The sequence below is a fragment of the Heterocephalus glaber genome, unplaced genomic scaffold (genome assembly GCF_053883595.1).
Source record: "Heterocephalus glaber isolate CG9 unplaced genomic scaffold, H.glaber_assembly_v1.0 deba00001452, whole genome shotgun sequence".
NCBI lineage: Eukaryota > Metazoa > Chordata > Mammalia > Rodentia > Bathyergidae > Heterocephalus > Heterocephalus glaber.
Window position 1 is genome coordinate 1,072,369 of NW_028258302.1, and position 22,333 is coordinate 1,094,701.

The window sequence follows — 22,333 nt, forward strand, 5'->3', positions numbered from 1 at the left end:
TCAGGACACGCCCCCCACCCCCCAAGTCTTTCTCAGCCTCCTCACTCCTTCCCGAAGTTCCGTCTCCCCTTTCCTTTCCTCTCTAGTGCTTCCAGCTCGTTCTGACAACTCTCAGGGATCCATTCCCACCTTTTGCCTTTTCTCTCTGAGTCACCAGACCATGCAAGTATCCAGAGTCTTTAGCTCTGCCTGTCCCAAGCAATTGGTGCACAGCCGTACACCGGAGCAGTTCCTATGGCAACCACAAACCGGAAGTGTGTCTCAGCGCCGGAAGCGGAAGTCCCGTTCGAAACGCCGAGCCGGAACGGCGAGTTGGTGGCCCCAGTCTAGTTTGAGCGCACGTGGGAAGGCGGCGTGCGAGTTGGGGTCGAAGGCAAGAGCCTGGGTGAGAGCTGGTCTGTGCCAGCTGCCCGGGCCTCGGGCTGACCCGCCCCTTCGGGTAGGCGTGGGGCTGGCGGGCTTCGAGATGGACACTCCCCTCTCAGGCTCGGACTCGGATTCTGATGATTCTCTAGTCACGGACAGAGAGGTAGGGGACAGCGGAGCTCGCGGGACTGGGCTTGGGAGAAGGGGCCTTCTTCTTCTAGTTATGACCGAGACTGTGCCCTGCAGTTGCAGGATGCATTTTCCTGCGGACTCCTGAAGCCAGGCCTCAATGTCGTGCTCGAGGGGCCGAAGAAGGCCGTGAACAATGTGGTGAGCTCGGGCGCCGGGTCGGACACCGTGCTTGGAGATGGGAAGCGCATTCGGAGGAGTTGTGCTTGGGAGGCTGATAATTGTCACAAGGAACACACATTTGCCAAGAGGGTCGATTATCTGTCAGGGTATTTGGTTAACGTTTCGTCTGTTGGCTTAGCACCCGAAACAAACTCAGTGTTCTAAGCTCTATGTCTGAATTATCTAGAATGGCCTGAAGCAGTGTTTCGTCGAATTCAAGCGGAGTCTAGAATGGGTTGAAAGGCTCGATGTGACCCTGGGTCCTGTGCCGGTTGTCAGTGGACCTGAGCCAACACCTCAGAACAAGGACCCGAAAGCTGTTAATCCAGAAGACGACTTCCAGCGGGAAATGAGTTTGTATGTTTGTTTGCCGCTGTGGGAGAAGTTGGGGGTGTTCTTGTGCTAGAGGGTGAGGGGAGAGGACAGTAGTGAGCCCTCAACCTCAGAAACCCCAGGGGGTTAGGTTAGGCCTGGGAATGGAGAGGGAGTTAGGAGATTCTCTTTGGCTGAGAAAAGAGCTCAGTGTTTTTGGGTCTGCGTTTAGTCACTAGAACAAACTTTGCTTACAAAGGGTTCTTGTGAGGACTTTTCTTTAGTGATTACATAAGAATTCATAATTGACATTTGCTTGTGTGTTAATGGGTATGATGGTTATCCTTTTATACTACTAATTTATTTTTTAGCAACTCTTCTTCCCTGTTGAAAAAATGATGTACAGTGAAATTTCTCTGGGATATCAAATTAGTGAGGTTTTATTACAGTGTTTGTTTTATTCCTTTGTTCTTACTAGTGGAGGTCAGATATTGATAGTCCTTCTAGTCTTGGATAACTGAGAGGCAGTAAGAAGGCATGGAAGTCTTTCTCCCTCATCTCATACCTCACTTTATCTACCATCTCAGCTACGGCCAGGCTCAGGCAGCAGTGCTTGCAGTATTACCACGCCTCCACCAGCTCAAAGTCCCTACCAAGCGGCCCACTGATTATTTTGCGGAAATGGCCAAGTCTGATCAGCAGATGCAAAAGGTAAGAAATGAAATTTTTCTCTGGAAAGCCAAAGCTTTGTACTGAAATGTTGGTGGATTTATCTCCTATAATGTTCTAAAAAATAGATGTAAGTCCAATACTGGGGAGCTGATTGTTAGAGACAATTATCATCTCTTCTAGAAATTCACTACTTCAGAGTCATGGCAGATACCACCCATTAGATAAATGTGAGAATTACATTTTCTTAATTTAAATGATTAAGAAGAGAAGAAGTACTATAAGGAGTATGGTCTCTGAAGTGAAAGTGGGTTTTGTGTTTCCTACCTGACATGGTAATGGCATGGTGTGTTTTTTGTCCTGCTGTTGCCACTGAGCAGTGCTGTCACAGTTTGTCTTCTCTGGGATTCAGTTTTCTAGGAATGAGGAATTACTATATGGCTCACCTGTAGTATAAAACAGTTAGGTAGAACATGGTCCTCGTTTAATTTTGAGAGGAAGAGGATTTCTAACATATATCCAGGATATTTTTAAATACTTCCCTTGGGTTTCAGGCAAGATTTTATGAAGGCCTTGTCTAGGTGGTACTGAAAGAACTTCGTCTGGAGGCTAGCCCAGATATATCTCGTACATTCACACTTACAACTTATTTTTAACTGAAATGTGTATGTTTGGTGTTGGATATCTGTTGGAGTTTTTCTTGTTTATGTGGCTAATTAGAGAAAGTCATTGAAGTTGCATGCTGTTTTGTAGACATTAAGGATGGAGAGTAATTGGTCTTTCTTAAACTACAAGCAGACATTTTTGTATATGGAACAATCACCACAGTGGGAGTGGGAAGTTCACTTTTAATCTCTGGCTGTACCAGTGCCACGTTGGTGCATTAGGCAAACTGTTGAGCCTTTGGGCCTTATTGTCCTCATGTGTAAAATTCATGGGTTAGAATACAGTAAATGATTTATACCATAGTTTGCAGAACTGAGAATATCTGTTCCTTGTTTCCTTGCTCTCTAAGATTGTCTGACAACATTTTGTTTGCATTTTAGATTCGACAGAAGCTACAGACTAAACAAGCTGCCATGGAGAAGTCTGAAAAGGCTAAGCAACTGCGAGCACTTAGGAAATATGGAAAGAAGGTGAGAAAGAAAATGTGCAGGAAATAGGATGGGGCCAGTTATGTCTGTCCGATTAGATTGCTGTGGTCTGATTTGATTTCATGCCTTGTATGGGCTTGATCACGTACTTCCTGTCTCATAGTAGAGTGTGTGTGTTGGGATTCTGCAGCACTGTGGAAGTGGCAGGCAAGCTAGTCATCTCTCTGGAGTTTAAGTTCCGCATCCATATGGTGAAGAGTTGATTCAGATCAGAAGTTTCTAAACATTACATCTCAGCAAAATTAGGGAAAAATTTTGAAGTATTTCCAGGCTCCAGAATTTCTGGGAATCTTTGTATGCTTTCCCTTTTCTCTAAAAAGCCTCCCAGGTACTTATGATTTGTGTCCTGGATGTGACACACTGTTCTCCATGATTGTCAGGTCACTGGAGAAATTATTCTATTGATCATCACCCAGTCTGAGAAGTAAAGGGTCACCCATGTGTTTCACTGTGACTGTTGGAGTTCTAATGTAAAACCAGGTTAGGCATTCCACAAAAGCTTTTTGGTTTTTCTTTTCTTTTTTTTGGTACTGGGGATCATACTCAGGACCTTGTGCTTGCAAGGCAGGCCTGGTTCCACTGAGCTAAATCCCCAGCCCTGGTTTTTCTTTTCTGTTGTATAAGTCACCTAAGAAAGAAGATGACAGGAATTAGGGTTGGGGAAAGAACGAATGTGAGGAGTTTCTTCATGGATGTTAAGCATTTGTCAGCATTTTTTTTTTTTTTTTTTTGTACTGGGGATTGAACTCAGGTCCTTGCGCCTGTGCAGCAGGCGGTGGAACCACTGAGCTAAATCCCCAGCCCATTTGTCAGCATTTTGAATGTAACATTTATGGGCTGAGGCTGAAGTTGTCCACATTTGGGGTCATTTCATTGATGGATTCCCAGCACAGGAAGAGTAGATGAGCATTCTCTCCTCTGCAAAAAGTCTGCTGTGGATTTTGTGTTTCAATGATTTGGAATTGAGTGGCCAATATTATCTCAAAGACACTGACAATTAGTTGAATATAACCTAATTTATCAAGAAAACGTGAAGTTTATCAAAGAAACACCGTTGGGCCTGTTGGTTTGTTGTTTTTTATTTGAGAAAACCTTTGGGCAGTGCAAAACTTGGGCAAACTTCTCAAACTGAGAAGTTTGAGGTAATTTTGCCTCCTCTGCCCCTTGCCCCATTTATCCTTGTCTGGATGTGTCAGTTGTCACATCTTGGGTTGAGGGTGCTACTGGTACCTAGTGGATAGAAGGCAAGGATGGTGCTAAATATCCTAAAATGCACAGGAATAGGCCTCACCCACCAACAAAGGATTGCTCCTTCTAAACTGTCAGTAGTGTTGAGATTGAGATGCTCAACCCCACTGGCTGTTAGAGAAATGCAAAGTAAAACAACACTGAGATTCCACCTTATCCCAGAAAGAATGGCCATCATCAAGAAATCAAATAATGGCAGGCATGGTGGCACATGCCTGTAATCCCAGCACTCTGGAGGCTAAGGCAGGAGGATCACTGTGAGTTTGAGACTGGTCTGGGATACATAGTGAGTTCAAGGCCAGCCTGAAGTGAGACCCTGTCTCAAAAAACAAATAAACAAAAAAAGAAATCAAATAATAACAAAGGCCAAAGAGGCCCTTGGGGAAAGAGGAGTCCATCTACACTATTGGAGTTCCTTTGTTCTTTTGGAGTTCTGCTACTTGGTCTTTTGTGTTTTTATAAATAAATCCTTTTATTTATTTATTTTATTAGTACATGCTTATAGTACATGTTTACATTCCTTTTGGGGAGTTGGAACATGTATATAATACATCCTAATTTCTTTCATGTTCTTCCCTTCCTTCTTTCCTCCTCCATTCATCTCTTGATTCCCTTCTTTTTCTGGGTATATATTTGCAGCACATAGTGTTTATATTCTTGTGCGGTGTTGGTACATGCACATAACACATCTTAATTCCTTATTCATCCCCTTACTTCACCTCTTTTCTGTCTCCCTCTCCTTTGATTCCCTTTTAGAATGATCTGCCTCCCTACATTTTATCATCTATCTTTTATTTTGCTCTTTATACTTTGGCTTTCTCATGAAAGAGAAACCATGCAGTATTTAAGCTTGTGTGTCTCAAAACACATCCATTTTCCTACAAATAATTCATATTTCTTTATGGCAGAGTAGTACTCTATTGTGTGTAAAAACCACATATTCTTGGTTTTTGTTTTTTTTTTTTGTACCGGGAATCGAACTTAGGACCTTGCACTTGAGAGGCAGGTGCTGGAACCACTGAGCTAAATCCCCGGCCAAAAACCACATATTTATCCATTCATCTGTTGATGAACATACTGTATGTGCTTCCAAGATTCAGTTATTTTGAATTGTGCTGCTATAAACATGGGTATGCATGTATTGCTAATATTATGTCTTTAACTCTCTTGGGAAGAAAACTAGAGGAGAATAGCTAGGTCTAGTTTCAGTTTTTTGAGGAATCTGATTTTGAAAGTGATCATACTAGTTTACATTCCCACCAATAGTGTAGAAGGATTTCTTTTTCCCCACAGCCTCTCCAACCTTTGTTATTTGATTTCTTGATGATGATCATTCTTTCTGGAATAAGGTAGAATCTCAGTGTTGTTTCACTTTGCATTTCTCTAACGGCCAGTGGTGTTGAGCATTTCTTCATATATTTATTGGCCGTTTGTACTTCTGTGAAGCATCTATTCATTTTGGTTGCTCATTTTTGATTGTGTCTTTGTCTTTTATTTTGGGTGGTCTAATTTTTTTGAGTTCTTTATATTATTAGATTTTCTTTTCTTTTTTTTTTTTTTTTTTTTTTTTTTAAAGCTTTTTAGTTTTTCCTTCTATTTTCTGGTGAGATTTTTTTTTCTCTTCTGGTATTTCCAGCCCTTGTAACAATGGGTTGGACATTTAATCTGGCCAGTTGTAACTACTGGGCAAAACTGAATGTAGACTCAAACATTTGCTAGTTTTGTAGGCAGGATTGTATGCTGCGGTAAAAGTGCAAGCTTTGGAGGAGGACTGCCTGGATGTGAATCTGAATTTTGTACTTTTTTGCAGTGTAACTTGGGCAAGAATGTAACCACTCTGTGCATTCATTTAGTAGATAATAAGAATATAAACTTCATTGAATGGTTATGAAGAAGAACTAAGCCCTTAGCATAGTTTTGGGCATGTATAAATAATTGGTAGTGGTGCGAATCACAGTGTATTTCTGTGTGTGTTTTGTAATACATTATTATTATTGAGAGAATGTAGACAGTTGGAATAATTTCCTTATGTCCACACTACAGGTGCAAACAGAGGTTCTTCAGAAGAGGCGGCAGGAGAAATCACATATGATGACTGCCATTAAGAAATATCAAAAAGGTCAGCACATCTTTGCTAAGGATGTTGGGGAACAGGGAGGGGTATTAGGTGCCTTACAGGTACTTTGGGCACACAGTTCTTTGATGTCTTCTTGAGGTGGAAATGTGGACCTAAGTTTTGCCAATGGTGCAGGGAACAAGGTGCTTCTTAAAAACTTAAAAAAAAATACAGAAGTGCTGATCAGAATGCTTCTACTCACAGGCTTCTCTGATAAATTGGATTTCCTTGAGGGAGATCAGAAACCTGTTGCCTGGGGCACAAAGGCAGGAACTAAAGGCCAGCAGATGAAGAAAGGGTAAGAAACATGCTGGTTTGGTTTACTTCTTTGGTGTGTGATGAGCCAATAGTGCATGAGCATGGTGGGGACCTCCCAGGAGTGGCCCTGAATGGAGAGAGTGTGGCCACTGCAATGGCTAAGACTTACAGTGCCTTGTGATGGGTCTCTAGCAATGTGAGTCTTTGAAGATGACAACAAGGTGTTTGCCTAATTTAAAGTTACTGCTGCATCACTGTGGTCCCCCTGCTCGCAGTGTGATGGTAAAGAGTACAGATCTAGGGTTCAGATCCAGATTCTGTCACTCGGTAGGAAGGTAGCTTTGAGCAAGTCACTTGTTAATGGCCTCATCTATTCTCATGGGAAAATGGTTTGTGCCTCACTCATAGTACTACTATAAAGACAAAGGGAGAATGTTGACTGTTTTTATTCTATTTAATCCAACTTTCTGCACACCTGGACAGCAGGCCTAGGAGGAATGATAATTTTCATACTAACAGGAAGTGTTATGGATAGAAGCATTTAGAGACTATTATTAAGCACTGGGTCTGGGGATAGCTTCCTGAAGGAGGGCCCCCCTTGAGTCTAGTGTGAAGGATCAGTAAACATTGTGCAGAAAAGTAGGAGAGAAGCTGGTTTGGGGAAGAAGAAAGAACCTAAATTAGCAGAGGCACAGAGATGTGACACAGCAGGTTGGGTGTGAGGAGCAGCTGGTGTTTGGCACACTGGGGTGGTGAACCATGAGGTAAGGAGCAGCGAGGTGGGCTTGGGGCTTGCACTTTGCTGGCTGTACCCACAGTGATGAGTAGGTTATATCATTGTTTAGAAAGGTAATAGTGACAATTGCCTAGATGGACTTGAGGGAAATGACCAGATTGGCTGTTAGAAAAGCTCAGATGAACAGTGATCATACCCTAAAAGTATAGTCAAGAAGAGGAGGGGAAATGGATGAAAGAAATGCTGAAGAGGTTAAATGAGGTGGACTCAGTAACTAAATTGAGTACAGAGAGACAGCAGCCTGGGTGGCTGGGCAGATGGTAGCAGCACCAACCACAAGGTAGGTGTTTGTACTGGAGGTGGGGCCTGTCTAGGATGGGAGATGTTGTACTTTTGTATATACTGAGCTTGATGAGTTTTAGAATTTATCACATTTGAATGTTAGCTGCATATATATATATATATATCTGAGAGGATAGAAACAACTGAGGGTGATTTAGCAAGATAGAGTGAAAATATAAAAGCTTTCTGAAGACAACAGAAAGCCATTATGTAGGTTCTTTCCTACTTTTTCTTTATTTTCCTGCTATGGGAATTAAAATCATACATAGACAAGGTTGCCTAAGGGAATCTGCGAGTAAAAATGTGGGCCAGTGATGGGATTTGGTGCCAGTGCCTAAGGGGCTTTTCACAAAGGAACCTGAGAGTATCTTCAGGTCACGAAGTTCACCAGGATTTATAGTGCTGTGGTAATCTATCTGGTCCCTTTTGTTCAGGCCCAGTGCCAAAAGACGATATAAAAACCAGAAGTTTGGCTTTGGGGGGAAGAAGAAAGGCTCCAAGTGGAACACTCGTGAGAGCCATGATGATGTATCCAGCTTCCGGGCCAAGACAGCACATGGGAAAGGCCTCAAGAGGCCTGGAAAGAAAGGATCAAATGTAAGTGAGCCAGGGGGCACAACTGAGGCAGGTTCAGCCTCCTCCCAACCCCACATCCTCCCTCTCCTTTGTCTGAGAGGTAAAGGGCTATGTGATATATGAGCACTTGTGGTTTTATTTTTGTATAGAAGAGACCTGGAAAACGAACAAGAGAGAAGATGAAGAACAGAACCCGTTAAAACAACATCTTTTTTAATGAAGAACAGGGAAAAAAGGATGAAGACATGGAATTTCACAATACAATTGGACCTTATCTCTTACTATTTTTCTTTTTTTTAATTGGAAAAAATTATTTTAATAAATTAAAAAAATTATTAACGAAACATATACCTTGGTTAAAAACTCAGAACTGGGGGGCTGGGGATTTGGCTCAGTGGTGCTGCCACCTGCCTTGCAAGTGCAAGGTCCTGAGTTCAATCTCTGGTACCAAAAAAAAAAAAAAAATTTGGCTTATATCTGCCAGCAATTTAGCTCAGTGATTTTGCTGCCTGCTGTGCAAGCCCAAGGACCCAAGTTTGGTCCCCGGTACCCAAAAAAACAAAAACAAAAACAAAACCCTGCAGAACTGAAAGATTTAGAAGTTACTTTGCATATTAAACAGTTTTGCTATTTATTAATAATATAAACTGATCCAGATTGCCTTTATTTTATGGTAGTCGAAGATTTAGTCTCTACTTCGCTCACTTCCTCTTCCCCATCCTTCCAAATAGTTTTATCACAGTCAGTTCTTACAAAGCTGGATGCATTATACTCAGATTTCCTCTGAGGCACTGTTGTAGGTTTTTCCTTGAGTTAATCATCATATATTTTTCCTTTTTTCTAATTTTCTCCCTGTGTCCTTATTTTTTCCATATATTTGTCATTTTGTCCACCTTAATGATTTTCCTGCTCCATGCTAGGTCTGCTATAAAACTGTCACCTTGTATTTTCTAGACCTTTAAGGTTGGCTCCAGTACTCCTGGGTCCCATACTTTCCCTCTTAACTTATGTTTCTTTTGATACATCCTGATGGCTAGTATGTTTTTAAGAAAGGGAATATGAGAGGTTAGTTTTTTATTAGTCGAGGCCATTTTTTTCTAAAATTGCCTCTAATTTGGCTGGCAAAAATTCTCCTTAAAAATGTCGAAGGCCCTTCTTTGTCTGGCAGCCTCTTGTGTTGCATTGAGGAATCTGGTGCCTTCTCCATTCTCGTTCTCTTTTGTGGCTTTCCTTGATCTGAAATTTTTTTTTTTTTTTTTTTTTGGTACCAGGGATCGAACTTGGGTCCTTGTGCTTTTGAGGCAGGCAGCTGAACCACTGAGCTAAATCCCTGGCTTGATCTGAAATTTTAAGTTCCCCTGCTTTAATGTTGGTTTGCTTCCTTTTTTTTTTTTTTTTGTACCGGGGATTGAACTTGGGACCTTGAACCACTGAGCTAAATCCCCAGCCCTGCTTCCATATTTTGATTAGAGTGTTTGGAAGGATTGAAGTTCTTTCTTTCTAGGAAATTCTATTTGATAACCTGTTTTCTTTGCCTTTTTGTTTTGTTCTGATTCTGAAATTTCTGTTGAAAGTTGAACATCTGCTGGTAACTCTTAAGTTTATATTTTGGTTCTACTTTGGGGGAAAGATTTCTTTGATTCTTTTTTCTATTTTACTGAATATTTTTGAATGTTTACTTTAGCTTTTTTTTTTTTTTGAGGCAGGGTCATACTGTGTAATCCAGGTTGACCTTGAACTCACTATGTAGCCCAGGCTATTCTTGAATTTGCAGTGATCCTCCTGCCTCTGCCTCCCAAATGTTGGGATTTCAGGTGTGTGGCACCACACCTGGCACTTTAGCTTTTACTTTATTCCTCCTAAGTTGTATATTCTCTAATTTGTCTATTTCATATCGTCTTTTACAGATGCAGTAATATGTCTCTGAGGATATGAATTATAGTTTTAACTTTTAAAAGATTTTGTGTTCTTTTCATTCTGTTTCCTCAGCTTTCTCCTTCACTGTGCATTTTGCCTACACATTTTCTATTTTGTTTTGTGTGTGTGTTTTATTTTTGGTACCAGGGATCAAACTCAGGACCTTGCAGTTGTGAGTGAGGCGTGGTGCCACTGAGCTAAGTCCCTGGCCCCTTGCCTACACATTTAAAAAAAGATTATTTTAATTGTACATAGTTTTTGAATCCAATGTGATATTTTAATACATGTATACTATCACTTCACAATACTACTGATCATTTTAGAGTAATTAACATTTTCATATCAGTACTTTTTGTTTGAAGTCTTTAGGCTCCTCCTACTTACTCATAAAATATAAGTTATTTTGAACAATAGCCATCTCACTGTGCTTTAGAACATTAGAACTTACTACTACTTTCTAAATGTGTATGGTACCTGTTACCCAATCTTCCTCAATTTACTCCTACCACCCTTCTCAGCATCTCGTAATTACTGTTCTGTATTCCATTCCAATTACTAAAGCATCCACATATGAGAGAGAAGTGCCATATGTGTCTTCTCCCTGTAGAAGTTAAAAGCTTGGACTCTTGGACCTGGTTTTTCTATTTACTTGCTGTTTGACCTTTGGCAAGTGAAGTTTCTGTGGTTTTTCATCTCTGACAAAAGGTTGACACAGTATAGGATCAATCTCTGGCTTTCAGCATTGAATTCATATGTGTAGAAAGTTTAGGACATTGCCTGCCATGATATAATCCAATTATTCTGTATCTAATAATACTCCATATACCCTTGTTTAGGATTATTTTGCTTGGGTAGTACATTGGTCTGTTCTTTGTTGGTATAGCAAAATACCCAAGGCTGGGAACTTTATAAATAAAGGAGGTTTTTTTAGCTCAGCTTTGGAGGTTAAAAGTTCCAAGATTGGGCAGCCTCATCTTTTAGGTCTCTGATAAGGGCCTCATGGCTGCTGGCACAGTGATTGTGGGAGCATGATTAGAAGAGATTGAATAGCAAGACAGGCAGCTGGAGAGATTCAGAGGCTAGGCTTGCTCTTTTTTAATAACTTGATTTTGTGAGAACTATGAAGCCAACATGAGTCTTGTCCAAGGGCACTGCTTCTGTGACCTAGTGACCTTGTTCCAGGTCTCACCTTTTCAGAGTTTCATCACCTTAACTGCCGCTTTCAAGAGCAAACCTCCAGTACATGAACCCTTGGGAGAGAAAGGACATCCAAATTATAGTGGGCGGCTTTCCTTGGTGTCTGCTGAGCCTTGGTGATTGTCTATGTTTGAGAGGTGTTAAGATCCAACTGCAGGCTGTGCAGAGGTACTACCTTTGTGGTGGGTACCTGCCCTCACTCTCTCCCTTGCAGTTCTGAAACCATACTTTAAGGAAGCTAGAAATATCTGTTAACTCTGTATTCCTTAAGTAGAAAAAATAATTTTCACATTTCTTCTTTCTTACAGCAATAATAGTACATACAAAGGGCAATTCTGGTTTCGTATAATACTGAGTTTGTAGAACAAAGTGCGTTTTATAAACAAATTTGTGCTAACAAAATTCTGATCACAGTGATTGTTTTTAGAAGCCTAGAATATTTTATCTTGTCTTATTTTTGTCCATTTGCAATATTAGTGAATGGGGATGAGGAGCTTCAGAAGCATGTAGAAACTTTGAATTATATGTGGGACATTGAGAGTTTTAAGAAAGAACACTTTGTACTGGTAAGGCCAAATGTAAGTTATCAATGCTAAATATTTTTTTTTTTGGTACCAGGGATCGAACTCGGGTCCTTGCGCTTGCACAGCAGGCGGCGAAACCACTGAGCTAAATTCTGGCCCAATGCTAAATATTTTTTAAAGGATTTGAAAACTATTTCCCTTGCTTGGACCCTTTCCTCCTTTTCTTCCTACCCTTTTTATTGCAGAGCAAAAGTTTACAAATGGAATCCCTTTCAGTAGTCTCAGAGCTATCTTCTGTAGTCTCAACTCCTTTGCATCACCTTCTCTACTGTCTTAGTTACTTTTTCTCATTGCTGAGACAAAATACTCGAGACCCAAAGTTAAAGGAGGAAAAGCTTATTTAGCTCATAATTTGTAGAGGTTTTGGTCCATAATTGGCTGCCTCCAAGGCAGGTGGCATGGCAGAGAGGCATTGCAAAGGAAAAACAGTTCTTGGTAGGCAGAAAGGTAGCAAGCAGCAAGTGACGAGTGACTGACCCTCTTTCTGTCCCTTTTATTGTATCCAGACTACTTGCCTTTAGGGCAGGTAGCACTCACACTCAGGGTGGGGCACCCTTAATCCTACCCAGAATTATACCAAACCAGTAAGTGGACTAATTTAGTAATGACCCACTCTTGTTCCCAGCATCATGCACTCTGGGTTCAGCCACTTCTGAAAAGCCTCAGCTATTACTGCATGAGGCTTTTGGGGTACATCTAGACACAAGCTATAATATCTACCATTCCAGCCCTCAAAGTATGATCAGGATGCAGGGAATACTATCCTTTCCTGTGCTTTAAAATCTAATCCTGTGCATTGAAAGATAGGCTGATAGGTTGTTTTTGAGAAAGAGCCCAGGTAATTCTTGGTGTGCATAATTCCAACATGCATGAGTTTTGGCATGCCCTGCCAGCCCTTCAGTCCACCGGTCACTACATCAGTAGCAGATGTGTAATGATCAGTGATCAAATGTCACTTCTTTCAAAGTCCGTCCAGTTGGTCATCATACATCTGTTAAACATTTCACAGACAGACAAGCAAGGTGTATGGTTGTATAATTCCTTGTCTCCAGCAATAAATCTACATACATATTTTAAAGAAGCTTGAACACTTAGTAATCAAGACAAATGGCAGCAAAAAATTAAAATGACTAGGCTGGAAATAGAATTTAAATAGGATGCAACTGGTGATATAGAAGAAATAGCTGATAATAGGGATGTTGTTACTGCTGCCATTGTAGAGACAGATAACATAGAAACTTAGTGAAGGTGAATGCAGGGGATGCTGGGACCAAGAAGCACGGGTGGAGAGTTGGTCCTGAAAATGGCGAAGAAGAAGAAGAAATGGCCACTGAAGGCTGATGAGGTCCATCTGGTAGTGAAGGAGGGAGCGGGAGAGGGCAGAAGGACTAGGGTATCTTGTCAAGAAATTTGAGGCTCCCAGCACCCAGGAGGAGGCTTCTGGGCCACCATACCGTCCCCTCCCCCAGCACACAGGAGGTGAGCCACACAGGTGCCAGCAACACCACCACCCCCCAGTCAAAAAATGAGAAGTCACATAAACAAGTCGCAAAACCAGACTTCCAGATCACCTAAAGCAACCCCAAAGGGAAATGAGATGGAACACTCTGATACGCAACCACCTGGACTCCCTAAACTGGCAAAAAAGATCTGGAAAAAATGAAATCAGAAATAATTTCTCAGATAACAGTAGAGATTGTGCCCATAATCATGCAAGACATGATTAATAAATCTAGAGAAGACACTGATAAAAAAAATAGAGGAACTGAGGAACATGATGGAAACCCAACATAGGAAACAAATGGAATCCATAAAACAGATACAGATTTCCAGGAGATTAAAAACTCCATTGAAAGCTTATATAACAGAATGAGCTAATGTGAGCACAGAATTTCAGACTTAGACGATAAGATTGCAATACAGAGGAGGCCTCCCAGTCGGCGTGCCACACCTAGCACAGAGTAGACTTCCAGGTCAGCTTGCCATGGCTCCCAGCCAGGAGGAGGCTTCCGGGTAGGTGTGCTGTGGCTCCCAGCATAGAGGAGGCTTCCGGGTAGGTGTGCTGTGGCTCCCAGCATAGAGGAGGTTCTGGTTAGGTGTGCTGTGGCTCCCAGCACAGTGTAGGCCTGTGGATCAGTGTGCCACAGCTTGCAGCCCAGAGGAGACTTCCAGGTTGGTGTGCCACGGCTCCCTGCCAGGAGGAGGCTTCCAGGTAGGTGTGCTGCGGTTCCTAGCATAGAGGAGGTGAGCCGCATGGGTGCCAGGAACACTGCCCCCCCCCCCGTCAAAATGAGAAGATAGGTAAACAAGCCTCAGAACCAGACTTCCAGATCACCTACAGGAACCCCAAAGTGAAATGAGATGGAACACTGATACTCAACCACCTGGACTCCCTGAACTGGCAACGAAGGAGGATCTGGAAAAAATGAAAGCAGAAATAATTTCTCACATAACAGCAAAGATTGTGCCCATAGTGCAAGACATGATTAATAAATCTAGAGAGGATACAGATAAAAAAGTAGAGGAGCTAAGGAACATGATGGAATCCCAACATAGGAAACAAATTGAATCCATAAAACAGATGCAAACATTTCCAGGAGATTAAAAACTCCATTGAAAGTCTATGCAGCAAAATGAGCCAATGTGAAGACAGAATTTCAGATATAGAAGATAAGATTGCAATTAGTGACCAGGAAAAGAAAAAATTCTTTAAAACTTTAAGGGACCACGAGAAATCAACCCAGCAGTGGCTAGACGATGCAAAGAAGAATAACATAAGACCGGAGTCAATGAAGAAACAGGAGAGAGTGCAGATGACATTAAAAAACTTCACAGAAGTGATGGCAGAAAACTTCCCAAGCAGGGGAAAAGAACTTGACATACACATAAGCGAGGCATATAGGACTCCAACTAGCCTTGATCAAAAAAAAATCTACACATAGGCATATAATATTAAGATTCCAGAAACCCAACAGAAGAACAAAATTCTACAAGCAGTTAAAGAAACAAATCACAAAGGAAAGCCCATCAGAATCCCAGCACACTTCTCAATGTAAACCCTCAAGGCAAAAAGCTTGGAGTGATGTGTTTCAAGCCCTAAAGGAAAACAGTCTCCAACCCAGATTGATGTAAAACTATCTTTCAAAATTGATGGTGAAATAAGATACTTTGATGACAAAGAGCACCTTAGGAACTTCATGAATACCAAACCAGCACACCAAAAAATTTAGACACAATCCTAGGAAAAGGCAATGAGGATTACAACCCCAGGAAGCCCAGCAGAATGAACCCACCAGGCACGACAAGAAATTAAAAGCAAAGGGGGAGGTCAAACAAAAAGAAAAAGTCATGACAATGATAACTCAATACATATCAGTTATAACCATAAATGTTAATGGTCTCAACTCACCAATCAAAAGAAATAGACTGGCAGAATGGGTCAAGAAGCAAGATCCAACAATATGCTGCATACAAGAAGCACAATTAAAAAAGAAACTCCTAGACTGAAAGTTAAAGGGTGGAAAGTAATAATCCATGTGATGGGAACCTGAAAAAAAAAGAGTAGCTATCCTCTTTGCAGACCAAGTGGATTTCAAACCTACACTGTTTAAGAGAGACAAGGAAGGATACTATATCCTTGTAAAGGGAACAATCCACAAGGAAGAGATGACAATCATAAATATCTATGCACCAAACACTAGTGCACCCAACTATATAAAACAAACACTAATGGACATGAAAAACCATATAAGCACTAATACAATAATAGTGGGGGACCGCAATACCCCATTGTCACAAATAGATCAACTAGACAAAAAACAACCAATGAAATACTAGAACTCAATCAAACTCTTGAACATATGAACTTAACATGTTTACAGAGTGTTTCACCCCACAAAATCAGAATACACATTCTTTTCAGCTGCACATGGGTCATTCTTCAAAACAGACCACATACTCGTTCATAGAACATATTTAGGTAAGTGCAAAGGAATTGAAGTTATCCCCTGTATATTATCCCATAGTGCGATGAAATTGGAGATCACCAGCAAAAGAAACTGCAAAAACTTCATAAACACATGGTAATTGAACAACACACTTCTGAATAACCAATGGGTCACAGAGGAAATTAAAGAAGAAATCAGACAATTCCTTCAAATAAATGACAATGAGAATACAACATATCGGAACCTATGGGACACAATGAAAGCAGTCTTATGAGGGAAATTTATACCAGTGAATATGCATATTAGGAAAACAGAGCAAGCCCAGTTAAACAACCTGATGCTGAACCTCAAGCTTCTATAAGGAGCAGAGCAGCACAAACCCAAAGCTCATACAAAGGAGGAAATTATAAAGATCAGGGCAGAAATCAATGCAATGGAGAATAGGAAAACAATAGAAAAAAACCAATGAAGGCAAGAGTTGGTTCTTCAAAAGAATCAACAAAATTGACAAACCCTTAGCCAACCTTGTCAGAAAAAGGAAAGAAAAGGCCTAAATCCATGTAATTAGGAATGACAAGGGTGAAATTGCAACAGACCCAGCAGAAATCCAGAGAATCATCAATACCTACTTCCAGAACCTATACGCCAATAAGACGGAAAACACAGAAGAAATGGACAGATTCCTAGACACATATGAATTACTGAAGTTGAATGAAGACCTAAAAATTCTAAACAACCCAGTATCAACAAATGAAATTGAAAACATAATTAAAAACTTACCAATGAAGAAAAGCCCAGGTCCTGATGGCTTCACTGCTGAATTCTACAAGGCATTTAGAGCGGAACTACTGCCACTACTGTTTAAACTCTTCAACAAAATTGAAAGGGAAGCAATACTGAAATCATTCCTGGAAGCAAGCATCACCTTGATCCCCAAAGCAGAGAAAGACCCAACTGAAAAGGAGAACTATAGGCCAATCTCACTACTGAATATAGATGCAAAAATCCTTACTAAGATACTGGCAAATAGAATGCAGAAGATCATCAAGAAGATCATACACCCTGTCCAAGTGGGATTCATGCCAGGGATGCACGGATGGTTCAGCATACACAAATCAATCAATATAATACACTATATCAATAGAGCCAAGGACAAAAACCAAAATAGATGCAGAAATAGCATTTGACAAAATCCAACATGCATTTATGATAAAAACCCTACAAAAAGTTGGAATAGATGGTCTCTACCTCAATCTGATAAAAGCCATCTATGAAAAACCAATATCATACTAAATGGTCAAAAACTGAAATCCTTCACACTAAAATCATGACAAGGATGTCCACTATCACCACTCTTGTTCAATATAGTTTTGGAAACATTAGCCACGGCAATTAGACAAGAGAAAGAAATAAAAGGAATAAAGATAGGAACCCGGGGATTTAGATCAGTGGTTTCGCCACCTGCTATGCAAGCACAAAGACCCGAGTTTGATCTCTGGTACCAAAAAAAAAAAAAAAAAGATAGGAAATGAAGTCAGATTGTCATTATTTACAGATGACATGATACTCTATATAGAAGACCCCAAGAATTCCACCAAAAGTCTTCTAGACCTAATAACCAAATTCAGTAAAGTAGCTGGATACAACGTCAATACACAAAAATCAATAGCTTTCCTCTGCACGAACAACACACTCACTGAGAAATAGGGCAAACAATTCCTTTCACAATAGCATCCAAAAAACTGAAATACCTAGGAATCATCCTAACAAAAGAAATCAAGACCTCTTCTCTGAAAACTATAGGACTCTGAAAAGAGAGATTGAAGATGCTATCAGAAAATAGACAGACATCCCCTGCTCCTGGGTAGGAAGGATTAATATAATGAAAATGACCATACTTCCAAAACTGCTATATAGATTTAATGCAATTCCAATTGAGATCCCAGCAGCATACTTCATAGACCTTGAGAAAACAATCCAAAAATTCATTTGGGACAAGAAGAGAACCAAAATAGCAAAAGTAATTCTAGGTAACAGAGACATGGCAGGGGGTATCACAATCCCCAACCTGCAACTCTACTACAAAGCTACTGTGATAAAAACAGCATGGTACTGGCAAAGAAACAGGCTTGAGGACCAGTGGAACAGATTAGAAGATGCAGAAACAACGTCAGACACACTCAGCCACCTCATCTTTGAAAAAGGAGCCAAACACAATCGCTGGAGGAAAGACAGCCTCTTTAATAAATGGTGCTGGAGAAATTGGTCTTCAACTTGCCAAAGACTAAAACTAGACCTATATCTCCCACCATGCACTAAACTAAAATTGAAATGGATTAAAGATCTAAATATAAAAACAGAAACTCTGAACCAGTTGGAACAGAGGTTAGGTAGAACTCTTGAAGACATTGGGGTAAGAAGAGACATTATGAACAAAATCTCAGTTGCCCATGAACTAGCACAAACAACAAGTGGGACCTCTTTTTACTAAAAAGCTGCACAGCAAGAGAAACCACCAGGAGTGTGAAGAGACAACCTACAATGTGGGAAAAAATTTTCACCAGCTGTCCCTCAGACAAAGGTCTACTATTTCGAATCTATAAAGAACTTAAAAAAATCAGACCTCCCAAATTTAAAGACCCAATCCAAAAATGGGCATCTGAAATGAACAGACATTTCTCACACAAGGAAGTAGAACTGGCAAATAAACATACAAAAAAATGTTCAATATCACTGGTCATTCGAGAGATGCAAATGAAAACAATGCTGAGATTCCACTTCACTCCAGAAAGAATGGCTGCTATCATGAAATCCACCAATAACAAATGCTGGCGGGGCTGTGGGGAAAGAGTAACACTCCTCCCCTGCCTGTGGGAGTGTAGACTGGTGCAAGCACTGTGGAAATCAGTATGGAGATACCTCAAAGAACTAGGACTGGAAGTCCCATTTGACCCAGCCATTCCCCTGCTGGGTATCTTCCCAAAAGAAGTAAAAGACTCATACCACAGTGATATATGTGCACCCATGTTCATAGCAGCACAGTTTGTAAAAGCTAAAACTTGGAAACAGCCCAAATTCCCATCAACTGGAGACTGGATCAAGAAAATGTGTTTTTTTAATAAAATGGAATACTAAGCCATCAAAAATGAAAAATTAGAGACATTTATTGCTAAATGGATGCACATTGAGGTGATACTCTTAAGTAAAATAAACAAGACACAGGTGTAAATACTGAATAGTTTCTCTAGTTTGAGAACCTGAAAGTGTAAATAAGGACTAAAAGGTATAATAGATAATGTGAAATAGGAAGAAAAGAGGCAAAGGGGAAGGGGAAGTGGTAAGGGGAGCGGTAGGGGTAAGGAAAGAAGGGAATGGAATTAATATGAGAAAATGAAAAAATGGAAACAAAGTCTTTGTAAATAGGGATGGACGGGTTGAAGGGAGGGCAGGGGAAGGGAGAAAAGATAAGAACCAAGAGAGTATGTAAAAGTGCATATCTCCAATGATGAATGTCATTATATTGTACACCTAAAATGTACCAATAAAAGGATATACAAAAAAACAAGGGAGGGCCAGTGATTTAGCTCAGTGGTTTTGCCACCTGCTGTGCAGGCACAAGGACCTAAGTTCAATCCCTGGTACCAAAAAAAAAAAAAAAAAATACTGAGGGACCACGAGAAATAAATCCAGCAGCTGCTAGACGATGCAAAGAAGAATAACATAAGACTGATGAGAAACAATGAAGAAATAGAGAGTGCAGATGACATAAAAAAATTATTCACAGAAGTGATGGCAGAAACTTTCCCAAGCAGGGGAAAAGAACTTAACATACTGATAAGTGAGGCATATATGACTCCAACTAGCCTTGATCAAAAAAGAATCTACAAATAGGCATATAATTGTTAACATTCCAGAAACCCAACAGAAGAGCAAAATTCTACAAGCAGTTAAAGGAAAGAAACAAATCACATACAAAGGAAACCCATCAGAATCACAGCAGAGTTCTCAGTGCAAACCCTCAAGGCTAGAAGAGCTTGGAATGATGTATTTCAAGCCCTAAAGGAAAAGAGCCTCCAACCCAGATTGATGTACCCTGCAAAACTTCCTTTCAAAATTGATGGTGAAATAAGATACCTTCATGACAGAGAGCACCTTAGGAACTCCATGAATACCAAACCAACACTGCAAAAAATTTTACATACTATCCTAGGAACAGACAATGAGGATCACATCCCCAGGAAGCAAAGCAGAATGAATCCGTCTGGCACGACAAGAAATTAAATGTAAAGGGGGAGAACCCAACAAAAAGAAAAAGTCATGACAATGATAAGTCAATACATATCTGTAGTGGCTATCATCTTGTGTCTACTTTTTAATTGGGTTGTCTATTAATGAGCTGTAAGAGTTCTTTCTATATTCTGGTCTTAGGTTATATGTATTATAAATATGGTCTGTTTAAGGACCACTTTTCATTTTCTTAACGATGTCATTTAAAGTTCTAAATTTTGATGGAATCTCATTTATCAGTTTCTTTCTTTTAAACATCATGTTTTTTGTATCCTAGGAAATTCTTGCCTACCCTAAATTCATGAACATTTTCCCTTATAATTTCTTCTTAAAGTTTTATAGTTTTAGTCTTTCATATTTAGGTTCATAGATCCTTTCAAGTTATTTTTATGTATGGAAATAAAGGGTTGAGGTTAAGTTTTTACATACGGATATCAGGTGTTCTAATACCATATGCTGAAAACACTATCTTTTCCTCTGCTCTTGAATTGAGTTTATATTCTATAAAATGTTAATGTTAAATAATCTTTCAAAACTTAGTGGACCATATATGTGTGGTTCTATTTCTAGATTCTCTGTTTTATTCCATTGATCTATATATCTTTCCTTACACCAACACTGCCTTGATTACTGTAGCCTTAGAGAAAGTCTTAAAATTAGGTAATGTCTTCCAACACTGTTTTGTTTTGTTTTTTCTTTTTACTTTTCTAGGTCTTTTGTACTCCTACATAACTTTTAAATTTCAATATCCAATTCTTCATCTATAGCAAGTATGCAGAGACCTGAATTTTTATATATACTTTGTGTTTTCTAATCCTTTTAAATTCAAATACAAGTTCTAGGGGCTCCTAGAGATTTCTTAGTATTTTCTCTGTAGATGATCATTTCATCTACATATAAAGATTTTGCTTCTACCTTGCCAATCCTATTCTAATTGTGTCATTTTATTGGCAGACTATTTTGGTTTAGGCCTATGTTTCAAAGTTTAATGGACAGATGAAGAGTAGGCATATCTGCCCTTGTTCCTCACCTTAGGGAGAAAGCATTGTATCTTCTCCATTCATGTGAGGCATTTTTGTGGAAGTATGGAGTACATGTCTGATCTGTTGAGAAGGTTCTGTTCTACTTCTAGCCTCTTGGTACCTTTTACCATGAACAGCTGTAGAATTTAGCCCAATACTTTTCTCCAACTACTGACAGGATCATATGGCTTTTTCCTTTCCTCTGTTAAAATGATAATTTATGGGGGTGGATCTTCCAATGCTGAACCAACACCTCCATCCCTATAATAAAACCACTTTCTACATACTGCCAGATCTGCCTTCTAATAGTTTGTTTTGTTAAACAAAATTTTATCTCTGTTCATACTTTTTTCTTCTATTATCTTTATCCAGTTTTAGGATTAGCACAATGTTGATTTCCTAAAATGAGGGGAGAAGTGTTCCTTCTTTCTTCTGCTTTAAATGTTTGATATAACTTATCAGTTAAAATGTATATGAGCCTGTTGTTGTCACATAGGTAGGTTTTCAAACTAGGAGTATACTTTCTTTAATAGGTGCTATTCAAATTTTATATTTCCTCCAGAGTCAGTTTCATTAATTTGTCCTCCAAGGTACTTCTTAGAAGTTGTCAAATTTATTTCAAAAAAGATTTTTGTAATATGCTTTCTATATCCTTGTAAATTCTGTAAAATCTGTGGTAATATCCTCTAAATCTTGATATTGTAATTTAAAAATGTATAATTGATATTGTGCAATAGGAATAAAAGGTCTAAAGGAGTAGGGGAAGTGGGAGGGGTAAGGGAAAGGAGAGAAGGGAAAAGCAAAAATATGAGAAAGGAAAAAAAATGGAAACAATGTCTTTGCAAATAGGGAAGGGTGAAGGTTGTGAAGAGAGGGCAGGGGAGAGGGAAAAAAAAAGAATCAAGAAACTCCTGTAAAGGTACAATATCCCAATGATGAATGTAACTGTATTTTATACCTAAAATGTACTAATAAACTTAATGGAAAAAAAAGAAACTTAGTCAAGGTAAACTTACATAAATGAAATATTAAAAGGATGATGATGTCTCTGAGGAAGTGGTAGTGGAGAAAATTTTATGTTAAAGGGACTCTTAAAGACATTTCTTGAAACTGAATGCATGAAAATTAAAATGTTGGCGTGAATCCAAACTTAAGAGTAAGACTGTTTGTCAAGGCATAAAGAAGATGTTTGTCTGGGGTCATAGCTCAGTAATAGAGTGTGTGCTTAGTGTGCCTGGGGTTCTTGGTTCA

At 39.7% G+C, this 22,333-nt stretch overlaps 2 protein-coding genes across 9 annotated transcripts in view; one reads left to right on the forward strand and one right to left on the reverse strand.

Annotated features, from left to right (window-relative positions):
- Cfap57 (cilia and flagella associated protein 57) overlaps positions 1-255 on the reverse strand; it is a 66,319-nt gene extending 66,064 nt beyond the window's left edge. For 5 of the 8 annotated variants that reach the window (XM_013068188.3, XM_021249899.2, XM_021249894.2 and 2 more), the window contains exon 1: positions 130-249. The gene's annotated coding sequence lies outside the window, so the exon portion shown is untranslated. Of the gene's footprint in view, positions 1-45 lie in introns of all 8 variants that reach the window. The other 3 variants (XM_021249897.2, XM_021249898.2, XM_021249895.2) reach the window with 3 other exon arrangements.
- Positions 161-10,087, forward strand: Ebna1bp2 (EBNA1 binding protein 2). Its single transcript, XM_004871844.4, has 9 exons — positions 161-529; positions 613-696; positions 905-1,074; positions 1,617-1,740; positions 2,745-2,834; positions 6,144-6,219; positions 6,421-6,514; positions 7,987-8,149; positions 8,278-10,087. Exons 1-9 carry the CDS (start codon positions 161-163, stop codon positions 8,326-8,328), a joined length of 1,221 nt encoding a protein of 406 aa, XP_004871901.3. The 3' UTR covers positions 8,329-10,087.
- The last annotated feature ends 12,246 nt before the right edge of the window (positions 10,088-22,333 follow it).